The sequence below is a fragment of the Barbus barbus genome, assembly GCF_936440315.1.
Source record: "Barbus barbus genome assembly, chromosome: 33".
Taxonomy (NCBI): Eukaryota; Metazoa; Chordata; class Actinopteri; order Cypriniformes; family Cyprinidae; genus Barbus; species Barbus barbus.
In genome coordinates this window covers 15533950-15550069 of record NC_136761.1, presented here as the reverse complement: position 1 = coordinate 15550069, position 16120 = coordinate 15533950, and the positions used below count along the sequence as shown (strand labels likewise).

Genomic DNA, 16120 nt, shown 5'->3' with positions numbered 1-16120 from the left:
AGATGTTTTGTTTCCAGTCAAGACTTGGAGAAACTTGTTCATGCCTTTATCACCAGCAGGGTGGATTACTGTAATGGTCTCCTCACCGGCCTTCCCAAGAAAACCATTAGACAGCTGCAGCTCATCCAGAACACTGCTGCCAGGATCCTGACTAGAACCAGAAAATCTGAGCATATCACACCAGTCCTCAGGTCCTTAAACTGGCTTACAGTTACATTTAGGATTGATTTTAAAGTACTTCTACTCGTTTATAAATCACTCAATGGCCTAGGACCTAAATACATTGCAGATATGCTCACTGAATATAAACCGAACAGACCACTCAGATCATTAGGATCGAGTCAGTTAGAAATACCAAGGGTTCACACAAAACAAGGGGAGTCCGCTTTTAGCTATTATGCCGCCCGCAGTTGGAACCAGCTTCCAGAAGAGATCAGATGTGCTAAAACATTAGCCACATTTAAATCAAGACTCAAAACTCATCTGTTTGGCTGTGCATTTGTTGAATGAGCACTGTGCTACATCCGAACTGATTGCACCATGTATAATCATTTTCTATTTCTTATTTTTTTAATCGTTTTAAATTATTTTTAAATAAATTTTTATATCATTTTCTTTTATTGTTGTGATTATTATAATTTTTTAATTCCTTGTTTTTATTGTTGTGATTATTATTATTATTAATGACTTTTTATCTAAAGCACTTTGAATTACCACTGGGTATGCCTTGCCTATCTGCCATAAATAGTAATGAAAATCAGTAATATAGAATTTAGGATGGATAGTATGCACATTGGGACGCAGGCCAATAACTTTTCAAGGGCTTTACCCGATTTGCTCTAGCCCACTGTGGGTTAGAAGTGGGGTTTTGGATGAGCCTACATGTTTGTTTGTTTTTAGTAAATTGGTTAAAGCTATTGAAAAACGTTTTAAACTGCCACTGATTTGCGAAACATTGTGGTTTTAAAGAGACACCTGAGCATACTCCTCAAAACGGCCACAACTCGAATGATATTTGAAGGCTTCAGTGCATAAAAAGAACAAGAACGATTAGTTCAGTTAAAAGATTTGTTCAAACCAACCGATTCGTTCACTTAAAGGATTCATTCAAAACTCGTTCACAAACGCCGCTTACTGCAATAAACTTCTTCAGCGTGGATAAGTTTACCCTCACTCCTCACAGCGTGCTCCCTGATTCCCTGTCGAAGTAGAGCTCTAACTAGTGATCTCTGCTGGGTTGTTCGCTATGCTCTGAGGTCAACTATCGCAGCACGGATTTGAGTTGCCTTTCTCTTTAATTCAGCTGGATACTTTATTGCGGAGCCCACACAAAATGTTGGAGGGCGGGCCGCGCAGCAGCAGCAGTGCAGTGAATTGTCAAAAATCTGTTGTGGTGGTGACGCCGAGGGTCCAGAACGCCCACTACGGTAAATTGATGTGAAGTTTGGCTTGTTATAAACGTTACGATTGTGATTGAGCTGGACGATAATGCAGCGCTTTGTCTCACTGCAACTTCGGGCGGCGGACAGGCGCAAGGGCGCGGGCATTGCATAGTTATCCAGTGCGCAAGTGTCATTCTGCTAGATTATCCCAAACAACTGCGTCTCCAACCGCAGCGGGATGCCTTTGATCAGCCTGGACGACGACGAGCAAAGATGGGTCCCGACGCACGTCAACGTGACCGTCCTTGGCGCGAGGGGTCTGCGGATGAAGGGCAAGCAAGGCAGCCGCTACGTTTACACCATCATCCAGGTCGGCAAGGAGAAGTACACCACCGGCCTGGTGGAGAAGGCTGAGGAGCCGCAGTGGAGCGAGGAGTGCTCATTTGAGCTGCTGCCTGGGCTGCTGGAGGCGGGTGGGATGAATAGCAACCTGGTGCTCACAGTCATGCATCGCGTGCTGATAGGGCTCGACGTGTTTCTCGGTCAAGCTGTTATTCCCCTCGACAAAGTTTTTCAGGATGGAATGTGTCCCAGAAATGAGTAAGTATTGAAGCTAATAATAGGATCAATTAATAGGCCTCTTGCTCGAACCTCCTTGAGATTTTGTACTGTGGCAATGGCACAGTGATGGCATTAGATAGGCTACCATGGAACTGAATGATTACCATATTGATGTGTACATAAAAAAGTGCTTAAAACCCTTCTTAAACCATCAGACTAGTAGCTAGAAGACAACCCTTACGAAAATGAACCATGGTTTTATTGCAGTATGCCTAACCATGTTTTTTTTTTTTTTTTTGGGGGGGGGGGGGGTGTATTGATTATCATATGTATAACCACAGTTTTACTACAAATACCATGGTTAAACTATGGTTAGTGTAGCAAAAACATGGTTAATTTGTGGTTACCATGGTTAATTTTTGTAAGGGAAGCTGTCCAGCAGGTATATGTAAAACGAGGTATAAGTAGAAATACCATGTTTTCACTTGAAATAAGAAATAAAATATTTAAATTTGATGTACTGAAATAACTAAACATAAAACTGAAATAAAAATAAATGGAAACTGTATAGACAAAAAAAAAGAATAAGAAACGCATTTAAAAAATGTAAATAAATATTAAAACTATCGTAGTATCTCAGTGATAGTAAAAATACTGATTATAGGGTACATGTAAAAGATAAAAAAAATCCATGGCATTTTTAGTGTTGTTTCACCACTTCACTTTATCCCCAAGAGTGAGTGAAAAAAAGTATAGCCTTAAGATACAGGATCTATCTTTGTTTTTTATAGCCTTATGTTCATAAAGCTGAATGTATTTTTAAAGAACAGCTTTCCTTGTTTTTCAGTTGATATAGTCCTAGGATATTTGACACAGGCATGCCAAAACCTTGAGCCTGTGATTTAGGGTGGAAGAATTTCTGTGCACCCATTTCACAGTTGGACAGACATTCCCATTCGCAACATAACAGACCTTTGGCCAGCCAAACTTAACTTAAATTACTGATGTCACATGCAATATTAAACAAATGCATGGTGGACGAAGCCACACAAGCAAAATGGGAAGTGCAAAACCAACTCTGTTTTGAATACCAGAGTAATGGGATATGTTTTTGCAGACACAACAACAGCAAAATACTTGGAGGGCATGCTGCATCTAGTCCTCATCAGTGTGCTTGCGTAGCGCTGGCGCAGAGTCATGCCTCCACACAGAGCAGTACCAGCATGTGTCAGAATGGTCACAGAGTCTGCACTGAACTCAACAAACACCATTCACTGCACTCCAACAGACGTAACCTTCCTGGAATCTTGTCTGGGTTTTTTTTTTTGTTTTTTTTATTTGTATATCACTCTTGTTCAAATGCTTGCACATCTAATAGATGAAATTCAACTACACATCTAGTGGTGCTGTCATTAGGAGGAGTAAATCATTTGTCATGGGAGGGGAGGAAGAGATGAGGTAGGTGGGGGCCTCTTGGCTGAAACCTCTATAAACAAGTGAGGGAGGAAGTCAGTGAGCCATGCTGAGCAACAATAACATTGTTATTTTCATATTTCATATGCCTTCCTTTATTCTCATGTCCACAATTCAACTCCTAAATTCACATAATGTTCAACTAACAAAATTGATTTAATTAAAGACTTTTAAGATGTTAATAGGTACCAAATGCCTATTGTGAAAGTTTATGATAAAAACTTCATTTATATATATTAATTTGTATATTTGTTTCTTATTGGTGTAAGCATGTTACTGGTTTTAAAAATCCCAAATCTGCCAAAGTGTTTCAAGAAAATCTAAATAATAATTAGATTTTTCAACTTCCAAGGGGGCCCCAGGATCACTATTTTTATTTAAATTAATACTAATTGTTATTATTGATATATAAAAACAATCTAATTGTAATCTAAATACAAATGCCAAAAAACACTCAAATATAAGATGTAAACTGCAATTATATTTTCCTCTGCCTAATGATTTTTTATTTTTATTTATTTTTTTGGAAGAACATACGATTCTTGAAATGTCTGGAATTACAAAATTAATCATTGTTAATGTATCAATTATTAATATCAATATATTAATCAATTTGTTAATTTAAGATTTAAAACAAGCAGCTTTGTCATAATTATGGTAGAAATACTGAAAATATCTTAAGGGGTCCTTCAAATATTGTCTCGGCCAATGAGGAATCTTAGAGTTAAAAGGTTGAGAACCACTAAACTACAATGCACCTTAGCAACGGCCTAGCAACCATCTTGAACACCATAATGCAAGAGTTTGGTGGGAGAATTGGTCTAGTAGCTGCATAAGAAATGACTTTGTCAAGTCAATATTCGGTGTTTATCTTGACAAAGTTTCATATTCTAGTTAAAGTTTGCACAGCCATGCCTCTCAGCGCTTCAGGTCATGTGGAGAGACGTATGGAGAAATGCCCGTCTCTGCACACACTGTTCTGAGTCATCACATGTTGTTGTAGGCGTGAGGCTGCGCTGCACATCTGGTTTTAATTGAGCTTAGAGTTGCACCTCTCTTGCCTTCTCTTTCTCTCTCTTCTGCGTCTCCCAGTGTAAGGCGTTTGTCTTGGCTCTCTGTGTGTGTGCGCACAGGAGGTGCTCTCTGCTCCACCGGAAATGGAGGAAATAGTTTCACCACTGGTTCTGTGTGAGACAAAGGGACAGCACCATGCTAAGGCAGTAACATTTGTCCAAGAGGCCCCTGCTGCAGCATAGGTCATAGCCGCTTGCTTCAGTGTGGAGCAGGAAATTGTAAGCCAGCGTTATAAAAAATGAGGCTGACAGTGAGAGCATAATTTTATAAGTGTGAAAATTTCATCCTAAAATCAAAAGAAAAATTACAATTGAAGGAAGTCTCTCATGCTCATCAAGGCTGCATTTATTTGATGCAGTAAACATTGTAAATTATTATTACAATTTAAATAACTGTTTCTATTGTAATATTACAAAAATGTCATTTATGCCATAATGCTATGCCATGGTGCTCAAGAAACATTTCTTATTATTATCAATGTTCAAAACAGTTTTGCTGTTTAAGATTTTTGTGGAAACAGTGATCATTTCTTTTCAGGATACTTTGATGAATAGAGAGTTCAAAAGAAAATCTTTTGTAATGTAAATCTTTTAAAGTAATTTTTGATCGATTTAATGCATCCTGAATAAAGGTAGAAATTTCTTTCAAAAATAAAAATCAAAGCTTTTGAAGGGTACTGCTACTGTATACTCTGTTTAAAGAAAACTAGGATCATTAAGATAATTCATAATTTATGTTATGATAACTATTAAAATATATTGATGTTCTGAAAGTAAGGATGCACCATTCTGGCCTTATGTTTAATTATTACAATTCTATAATATTTTGTCTAAATTAAAACACTAAAGACTGAAATCAGTCATTTAAAATACTGCAAGTGAATTTATGTATTACAGCATTATGTTGTACAGTGAAAAATTGTCATTAGATATTTGCTAAAGATTACTTTAAGTTTTTAAAAAATAACTTTGAGTGATTCATATAAATTTGCTTTCAGCTGACTTTTTTCTTTCTATGTTTAAGGTGGCTCAAGCTGCACTCCAAGGCTGGTCGGAAAGAGAAGGAGCGGGGCGAGCTGCAGGTCACCGTCCAGTTCACCCGCAACAACATGACCGCTAGCATGTACGATCTGACCATAAAGGACAAGCCCCGTTCTGCATTTGGAAAGCTGAAGGACCGCGTCACCGGAAGAAAGAGAGGAGACGTGGAGTCCTCCTCTGCCATTTTACCTGGCCGCTACGCCGCCCTATCAGGGTCTGTAGGTCCTCCCTTTGCAGGAGACGGTGGACCAGATGAGCCGGGCGAGGAAGAGGGGATCGACGCACACCGGAGCAAGGTGAAAGACTTCTTCCTTAAGGGGAAACTGCGCAAGAATTCAGACACTCGGTCGTGTTCATCACTGGCTTCAGACGGTAGCATGGCATCCTCCGCCGGGGATCCATTCATCTCGGTAGAGCTCGCCAGAACACCCATCTACAGCAGCAGAGTGATGGAGCCCTTCCGAATGGACACTGAAGGTGGGATAAAAGGTCAGTTGTGGGCTCCATGTGATCATTTATGACAACCTCCGTGTTGTTCTAAACTGGTATGAGTTTCTTTATTTTGTGAATCATATTCAAAGATATTTTTAAAAATGTTTCAGCAGTTTTTGTGCATACAATTAAAGTCATTGGGGTCCAAAACAACATTGGACCCCAATGACTTTTGACATTGTGTGGACAAAAAAACCCTGAGACATTTTTCAAAATATCTTCTGTTGAGTTTCACAGATGAAAGAATGTCAAACATGTTTGGAATGATATGAGGGTGAGTGAGTGGATAAAGACAGTCTTTAAAACCTCTCCTCAATTGAATGGTTTGGGCCATACTGATCTTTGTACTCTTTCTCTCTCTTCTCTCGGTGACATCTGTCTTTAAAGTGATGACTCACAAGCGTGCACACAGTGATGAAGCCAGTAAGATCACAGGTGTTCCTCATCCCAGCCCTGCTGTGGAAAACCTAAAATGCCAAAGTATGCCGCTCTCAAAATCAACCCTCTGCATCAACGGTAGCCATATCTACTCATCTGAGCCTGTCAGCCCCAAGAGTCCAAGTACCATCCCGGCCAAGCGCTCCCTGCTGGAGAAATGTGCACCCCTTTCTCGCTCTCTCCAGAATCTGACCCGACGTGGTGAAGACTCGCAGAAGAGTGATGGGAGGCGTTGGTCCATTGAAAAGAGCAAGAAGGAGGACAGTGAGGCAGATGGAGCTCAGAGTCAGACCCAAGAAGCCGCCACCTCAGAGGGCAAGCCAGTGCAGGCCGCTGTACCTGTGGAAGTGGTGGATAAAGGAAAAAAGCTGAGGAAAACTCTGTTTTCTAGCGGGCGGAGTGACTCTCTCCCAGCCAAGCCAGAGCAGAGCCAGGTTTCGGCTCCTCTTGAGGGCAGACGCAGAGGATGGTTTGGCTCCGGTGACTCCCAGAACAAGCCAAGGTGAGTGAAGGCCAAGCAAGGCTACTAGGTTTTATGTTACAGTACAAAAGACGTCTGACTTTGCTTATGTATCATCAATAGCAGTTCCCCATGATTTGTATATTTATTGTCAGATGTTCTTCTAAAGAGATGCTTTGTTTTTTTTGTGAATGGCTTTGAATGTCAGCCTGCATTTTGGTCCTCAGAGAATATTCTTAGAAAAAGGAGTGTTTGAATTTGCTGATGCAATAGTTGCTGCAGCAGCTTTTTACATCTCAGTCCTGTATATTGCTCTTGGTATGCAGAACATAGGTCAAGAGATTTTTGGTAATGTGTGCGTTTTCATAAAAAAATTGTTTAAGTTCCACGAATTTGTTGAAGCATTCAAAAACATCAGCTATTTTTATAAGAAATGTCCACTTACAATAAATTGATTGATTTATGTACTTTTTTATTATTATTTTACATTTCAGTCATTTTTTCACTTTTTTTTTCATTCATCAGCATGATTTTTTTTGACACATTCAGCCATTAATTATAGTTTACACCTGTTTTATTTTTATTAGAGTTAGGAGTGGGCGATATGACAAATCTTTATTAGTAGTTTTATGTCATGATGATAATATGTCACAAATTGATGTAGTTATTTTTTTGCTTGAAATTAGGTTGCTATAATAAAATGTTAGATGACATTGAAATTTTACAATTACACATTGTTCTCAAGCTAAGTGGAAACAAGTAAACGAATAACAACAATAAAACGAAGAAAAAAAATGAAATAGCGCCTTTTTAAGTATGTCTTTCATACACGGGCAAGAAATACTACAGAAGTTGAATAAAGCAGTCAAATGTATAATAAAACACTGCACAATCTTCACTGTATCAATTAAATATACAGGGATTATTATTAATGCTAGAAAAGTAGTTAATTTAAGATCAGTGAGTGCTTTCTCTTGTTTTGTTTTTTTCCCATTGTTTGATTAAAAGACATTAAATGACAGAGAGCAGGTATATTATGCTGTCACTTTAGGACCTAAAACAGATGCATCATACAATATATTGATACACATCCCATTTTCTCCCAACTGTCTATATTCAATAAAAACATCACCAACTCCGTTGATGTGAATACACCGGTATTGCCATTGTCTCATAACTTTTAGAATATTTGACAATTTAAGCAAAATAAACCATGAAAGAGAATGTAATTCAGTACTCATGCTTTGTGAAATGGGGAAACAAAACTGAATTCTTTCATGTCTTATGTCTTATTGTGCTTGAATGTTTTAAAATTGCTTGAAAGTTTAAACTGGCGAGGCTTAAAATGTATGCAAATACTAAACTTTTTAAAAGCAACACAACATTGAAACGTCACTTTAGCTTAATCACACTAGAGATGCTGATTGAGATTTATACCATTTCTGAAATTTGTACCTGTTTATCACGTTTACAGGTATATCGCCCACCCCTAGTTAGAGTTTATAGGCTGACAGGAAATGTCTTTTCTCCTCTTTTGTTCCTGCTAAGCTATTTATGTAGGAACAGTGTGCAAGCTGGTCAAAACATGCCAGACACTTCTGATCAAAACATGAACAAATTTGAATCCAAAGACAGTTTTTCTTCTATTAAGAGGTGTCTCTGTAATAGCAAAGAACTGTCTCTCTCCCCTCCCCACTCATAGTTAGAGTTTATGGCCCATTGCACACTATGACTAAGAGGACTACTTGTGCCTTCCCTCCACAGGCTGGGAGTCTCTCCTAAGGTAGAGAGCAGCTCAGACACCCCCTGTCAGATCCCTTGCTCCCACAGTCAGCCCCCGTGCTCTCTTCCCCTCAGTTGCACTAATGGCTCTGTGTCCCCCCCTAGTGGCAATCACACCAACCCATTCACCCATTCTTCCCCTACACCTCCTTCCATCTCTCCCTCCAACCCTTTCCTCACACGACTACAGCAAAACCCCTTTTTTGAGGATCTTATAGCCGAGGTAGCACTAAAGTCTCCAACTGCTGGCTACTGTTCTCTTAATTCCAGTCTTTATCATTATCCAGTCGGATGCAGTCCCCTCCATAATGGAGCACAGAACAAAATGTATGCAATGAAACGGGAAAGACCCAGAAGTATGTCCAGACAGAGATCTCTTCCAGCTATTATGCCTGAGACACCAGATCGAAACTCACACACTAATCCAAATCATTCTCTGTCTGAGAGGGCTGGGGAATGGGATGATTTTGAAGCATTTGCCACCAGTCGGCTCAGATCGCCAAGTGGGACTCCAACCAGACCTCCATCGGCACCGTTTCTCTCACAGGTACCAAATACAAACCAGTGTGTACACAACAAAGCGAACATTGGTTTAAGGGTCGATGAAGTTGACATGGGTGTTTCAAGGCCATGGGATCTGCCTCCTCTACCACCACGTAGACCCATGAGGACGCAAGGGATCACTATGGACAGCTGGTTGGATAGAGCCCAGGAGCTGGCTGTGCAGAAAGAGGCCTGCTTCCTTTCCCAAACTGACTTCGCCTCCCTTCAGCATGTGAGAGATGGAGACGTGAAGAGGAACTCTCAGATTTTATGTTCAGAGAAAGAGTTGCACCATATTTCTTCAGTAGGGTGTAACCAGATGGATGCAGAGTTGCACAGCGGTATCAGACTGAACGAATTCATGGTTGGGGAAGCAAGGGGTCATGATTTCGCCACAAACAACAATACTAACGGCTCACCGAATGGTTTCGGTGAAGATGCACTCGAAAGTTCTGAATGTGAGTACATGGTTCCTGAAACTCTGTGTTTCCCATCAGACTGGGAAACCACAGTGACCGAATCACTTTGCAGTTCACCTCAGACCCAACTGAAACACGATTCAGAATTGTCCTGTGAAATAAAGATCTCCAATGAACAAAAATGCAAGACTAAAACCGAAGGTGTGGGTTTGTTGAACCTCTCACCTAGAGATTCAAACAATAATACAGAAAGTACTTCAGAGTTTGCTTTTATTGATTCTGGAAGTTCACCATCTGAGTTGCAACCACCTTTTGAAATTAATAAAGATGGTGATAAATCATCCAAAGATTGCTCAAATTTGCACTCGAATGGTTCATCGCTTCCCAGATGCTCCCCAGGATTACCAGAGGATATATTGTGCAGAATGTCATCAGAGTTGGAGATGTTTTCACCAAAAAGCACTCATAATAATATCACATCACATTTGTATGATTCACAAAACCATAACCATTGTTCATCACCATTTGAGAGATCTTGTGAAGAACTGGGCGGACAAGTCTATGCTTGTGAACACCAAAACACTGCTTCAAACCTTAACTGTGAGTCTCACGACGTGGCTGACGTTCTCCTCAACAAAGAAATCACTGTGATCACTCAAACATGCTCAAGCAAAGACAGCACTGTGACATTGCAAATCAAACAAGAGATAGCAAAAGACAATGACTTGCTCGTTACGCATGATAAGGAGCATAATAATTTAACAGAAGGCAACCTGAACTCTGAAGTCTGCTTCTCAAAGAACAACGAGGTCGAGGAATCTTGTTCCACGCTGGAGGAACAAATAAGCTTCGAGGACTTGCATGCTAGAGTAGCTCCAAGAAACTCCAGAAGCCCTTATAAAACGGAAGTCAGATCAGCCCGCATCAGACCGCGCTCAACCACAGGCTCACCCAAAACCGTCTCGGGTGCCAATTCGCTCCCAGGCTCTCCTCATCCTACGTCAGATCTCATTTTGCATGATCCTTCACCCACTCTATTAGCTGCTACTAATTCCTGTCTCCACCCTGACCCTTCCCTTCCTGTGAACCCCCCAATCAAGTTGCCCAGCATGGGTTCCACATGCTCCTCCACCGCCCAGCCCCACGTTGACGCACCGCTCTCCCTCTCACCTGAGGAGACACAGCCAGCTAACGTCCTCCTGCCCCATGAGGAGAGCAGGTGAGACTTCACTGCCTTTAAAAGCGCACTCACCTCTGCTCTCACCTGAGAAATGACCTCAATCTCTCTCACAGGTGCACTAAGATAGGCTCATAAATGCTCTTACATATGTTGGCCTAGAACAAACTTTGTTTTTGCACCCACAGCTTGCTATAATTCGGACTTTGACAAATGTGTAAATGCATTTTTCCGGCACCATCTCTTTTTATGTTTCCTCCTGGTTTGCTCATGCTGCATTACTTTTAGTTCTTTCATTTTTCATCTTTGCTTTTCTGTTGCTTCTTTCAGCCTTCATTCTGTTTTAGCAACACATTCCTTTGTAGAGGGAAGTAATGTTAGATGACGGTTGTATTGTATGCATCTAGTGTTCATGAGAGGTTTGATGTGAGATGTTGACTGTATCATCATGAGGGCTGACTGACCTGTTTGTTAATACCTAAAGAGACAAAAATCATAAAGAAGATGCTTCTCAAAGTGCTTCTAGACAGTATTGATATTAAATTGCTTGAGACTTGAGAAAAAACAATTAAATTTCTATTTATCTGAAGGACTTCAGTTTAATATATTTCATATTTGTTTTAGTGATTTCAGTGCTTTTTCTTCTTTTTTGTTATATTTTCCATCAAATATTTACAGTTATTTCACCTTATATCAATTAATAAAAATATTTTTTTAATGATATAAGTTTAACTTTTAGCTAATGTTAAAAACACTGCTAAGAGAAGATCTCCAAACAAGCTTTTGCTTAAATGAAAGATAACTAAGGACCGAGTCTCCTGAGATATGAAGAAGCAACTCTGAGTGATAAAATTGTTGTCGTTTTTTTCATTACTTTTAACCATTGCTTCCTCAACTGTGCACTATTGCTTTTGCTATACTAACTCATCAGGAAAGTTAATAAACATGAGATCTAAAAAATGGCTTAAAGAACAAGTAAAAGATGCTTACACCGTACCAATTAAACCATGATGAAAGGCCTAGGTCAACGTAAATCCTTAATTTATCTTCTTCTTGCACCGCTGTACAGCCCTCACCCAGTGAAGCCCTTGACCAACATGATTCTACAGGGAGAGAAGAAACCTGAAAGCTGCTCAGTGCTGGAGAAACTCAAGTCCACCATCAACCCAGGACGATCTGCACCACCAACCACTGCTGAGGATGAGAAAAACCAGGTACTGGAAGTTTAAAGGTGCTGTAAGCGATGTTTTTATCTAATAACACTCCCTACTAAAATATCATATTAATAATTCCCTTCAATATAGCATTTTAATGTTACATTAAAATATTGAAATATTAAGAAACGTTGTTTTTTTTTTCTCCACAGTAAAATTGGTCTTTATTCATAAAAGTAAATGATAGCCATTCAACAATGTAGTGGTCCATGGAATCCAGAATTTTCTGCTTGTCAGTCATTTTAAAGAGAGAGTTCACAAAAATGAAAATTCTGTCATTAATTACTCACCCTAATGTCATCTTCGGAATACAAATTAAGATATTTTTGATGCATTCCGAGAGCTCTCTGACCCTCCCATAGACAGCAAGGGTCCTAACACGATCAAGGCTCAGAAACGTAGCAAAGAGATTGTTAAAATAATCCATGTGACATCAGTGGTTCAACCATAATTTTACGAAGCTACGAGAATACTTTTTGTGCGCAAAGAAAACTAAAATAACGACTTTATTCAACAATCTCCTTGCTACGTTTCTGAGCCTTGATCGTGTAAGGATCCTTGCTGTCTATGGGAGGGTCAGAGAGCTCTCTGAATGCATCAAAAATTTCTTAATTTGTGTTCCGAAGATGAACGAAGGTCTTATGGGTTTGGAACGACATGAAAGTGAGTAATTAATGACAGAATTTTCATTTTTGGGTGCACTATCCCTTTAAACAAAGGTCTAACATTTCACAGCACCTATAAGGAGCTGGAAGACACGCTTTAACCCAGGTTCTGGAAAAGTGGAATCAGCAAACAGATTACAAACAGACACTGAAGCAAGCATATTGATCTGATAGGTTATTTAGGGTCTCATTAAAATGAAAATGGACTTGTGCTGATTGCACTAATAAAAATACTGAAAGAACGCACAAGTGATCAAAGATCAGCTGAAGCGTTTAATGATGTAGTTTTGGTTCATCATTCTCTACATGACACAGTACCTCATTACTGTTCTTCTCATGACTGTACCTATTTCCTGTGCAGCTGGCTCTGATGGAGGCTCGGGCTCAGTACCAGAACATGACGAACATGGAGCTGATAGCCCTGCTGCTTCAGCAGGAAATGGACATGAAGAAGCAGCGGGCTGAAACTGAGGTGCAGGTGGCGTTATTGGAGAAACATGAGGCCGAACTGAAGAAGATGAAGGTTCAGGTCAGAGACCTGGAGGACTACATTGACAAGCTGCTGGTGCGTATCATGGAACAGACGCCGACCTTGCTGCAGGTACGCGCCAGACCAAAATGACTACAGTGAGTGACCTGCTCCGTCCCGAGAACACCTCATATCGATCTAAAGCCATTTGTGATGCTCTATTAAGTTTCAAAACTGCCAGATTCACGTAGACACGATAAACTTAGCTTTGCATGCTTCTTACTGGATTTCCAAATCCACAATCATTGAGGTTTAGCATACTCCTAGTCATGCTATGAGCACAAGGCAGTGGCTAAAAGTTAAAAAAAAATATGTATAATCAGATTTTTTTGATCACATGTAGATGTAAATATTCATAGAATCTACACAAATATGTCTTCTTTATAAATATGCTAATTTCCATAATAGGAAATAAGTTCTGGAATCTCGATGCATTCAGAATGCCAAACAAACTGTCTCTAAAGTTATAAAAATCCAAGTAAAAAAACACTGCCTTTATTAATTGACGTATTTGGAACAAAATTATTAAATAACGCTAAAAACAAAACCCCAGAAATGTATTAACTAATGCGTCAAACTTCCTTACCCATATTTCAAGAAAATATTGTTTCAGATTTATTGACATGGTATTAAAACTAATATGTTTCACTGTTCAGTATGAATCCAGAGATTTAAAAACAGTAATATTTAATACATAATATTTAGTCTAATACATCTTGTGTCAAAGTTGATGTAAAATACTGCTTTAAATAATATAATGTAAATAATAAAAATAAATTCTTGATAGCTTTAAAAGCACCTTAATGCGCATTATGCAAAACCGTTGTGCTTGAGCCAGTCAGCTTTGCCTCATGGAAACCACTGATATTAGTGCATGCTCACTTCCATCAAGCACTCGCACAAAAGCAGAGAGTGTCTCTGCAAACATGTAAGCTATGCAATACAACCTGCTAAGCTGTAGCTTGAATTCATATATGCTACACAAAATATATCCATGAAGCCTTAGCACTGCAGCATACTTAGATCACTGCTAAAGTAGCAAATTTAGTGATATGCAAATGCCTGCTTTCTATGATCTGTGGTTTGTTTTACTGCATTGTAACTTCATCGTGTTAGAGTGGCTTTATGGGTTTCTCTGATATTCATTCTGATTGTGTTTTATACCGTTGTTTTTGTTCTGTTTTCAAAGAAAGTTAAGTGTGACTTTTGTTCATTATACAGTATTCAGTGTTTTCTTGGTTGATGGTTCCTGATTTATTAGGCTGATGAAAATGACATTCTGTCACACAAGAACATCAGTTCTATGTCTCAGTATTGGATGTAAAGAAAGTACAGGGTTCCTGTTAATTTTGTTGACTCAAGGCATCAAATTTATTTTGTATCACCAACAATACATCCTGAAAAAAAAATATATATATAAAACATGTATCACTGTGATTCTAGATTTTTGCTGATTCATTTTGCCTTTTAATCTCCATTTTGCAACGTGCCTCTGTGGATTTATTTACAACATTCACATTTTGTATTTTTTATTTTGTTTTATTTATTGCTAATTATTTCAAACAGCTTCATTTTCAAAGTTATTTGAAAATAAAGTTTTAAAATCATTTGTAGTTTTTTGGTTTGAGTTCTTTACATAAATGACTTGTAGAAAGGCCTGTATGGGTTTATGAGATTTGTGCTGAGCCCTATGGTGGTTCTCACACATCATCAACAATCACAGTAGTGATATATTGAATTACCACTGGGTGGCACTACCACACTAACAAGAACTAATAAGATTATTTATTGTACTTCAATTGTGCTTGGCCCACTTTGTGAACATTAGACTAAATTGTAAAAAAAATGTGTATATTGCATAAAAACAGTCTATTGGTAAAAAGTACATAATGAATTGTACATATATAAAATGTTACAGTCAGCTGATTCATAACAGCAGCAAATTGTGCAGATGGGTTCCATGAAATATTAATGTCGTGGGAATCAAAGCTCAAACTGACAGTGTCTCTGCTTGCATTGTTTGGGCTCAGTGTCGAATGGCAATGACATTTTGCCTGTTTTAACATGAATATGCCACAGTAATGCAAATTTGATCTTTAACAATTCCTATGGGGATAGAGGAAACTCATTTTCATTCTTAGTTAATTATCTCTGGTGGAACAAACATATTGTCCCTAAATGTAGTTATGTCCTGACTATAGGCTTGATTAGCACAGTGTTAAAGGCCTATACTATTTTCAGAGCAACAAAGGGAAAATTTACATCACTCAACAACATGTATTTGTCTGATATGGTTATTTTTATGAATTATATATGATACAGTTGATTGTGAATCATAGAAGCAATCACATCCCCTAAATGTGATTATTTAAGATGGACTATTTTTAAATGATTCAAGAGATATTATTTTTAACTGCCGGGAAGATGTTTTCTGCTCCTTTTTTATTACATAATCCTCATATTTATTACTGAGGGTGGAACACATTTAATATTTTAAGAATCATCTGGATCAAATCAAATGGATCTGAATCCCCCCCACAATATCTATGTGGTTATGGCTCTTATATATATATATATATATATATATATATATATATATATATATATATATATATGCACTTGGATGATATTTGGAGTTAATTCATCAGATCTGAATGAAAGATTATTTTTGTATTACATGCAGCGTGCCAACCAGCCACACTTTTATCTTAAATGCTGTCTCGTGAATGATTAAAATTATGAGATATTGCTCTTAGAGTTAATTTATGATTAATTTGAACCATTCAAGATTTGTATAATGGTTTAACAAAGGGACATTTCAGAATCACTCATTTAGCTATTTTTTTATGGATGTGTATTTTTATGGTTAAA

At 38.5% G+C, this 16120-nt stretch overlaps 2 protein-coding genes across 2 annotated transcripts in view; both read left to right on the top strand.

Annotated features, from left to right (window-relative positions):
* LOC306853527 (fermitin family homolog 3-like) overlaps nucleotides 1-16120 on the top strand; it is a 568382-nt gene that overhangs the window by 316514 nt on the left and 235748 nt on the right. The window lies entirely within an intron of this gene.
* On the top strand, nucleotides 1323-14858 carry LOC306853725 (uncharacterized protein). The gene is made up of 6 exons (XM_079391354.1): nucleotides 1323-1982; nucleotides 5514-6019; nucleotides 6410-6962; nucleotides 8685-10883; nucleotides 11911-12055; nucleotides 13082-14858. The coding sequence occupies exons 1-6, from the start codon at nucleotides 1621-1623 to the stop codon at nucleotides 13340-13342; spliced, it is 4026 nt and encodes a 1341-aa protein (XP_079247480.1). The 5' UTR covers nucleotides 1323-1620; the 3' UTR covers nucleotides 13343-14858.

What these genes read in the sequence shown, in the direction of transcription:
- LOC306853725 (XM_079391354.1), top strand. Translation starts at nt 1,621, where the DNA reads ATGCCTTTGATCAGCCTGGACGACGACGAGCAAAGATGGGTCCCGACG. An exon ending in CTGCCCCATGAGGAGAGCAG is followed by an intron (nt 10,884 to 11,910) that starts GTGAGACTTCAC and finishes ACCGCTGTACAG; the next exon opens with CCCTCACCCAGTGAAGCCCT. An exon ending in CTGAGGATGAGAAAAACCAG is followed by an intron (nt 12,056 to 13,081) that starts GTACTGGAAGTT and finishes TTTCCTGTGCAG; the next exon opens with CTGGCTCTGATGGAGGCTCG.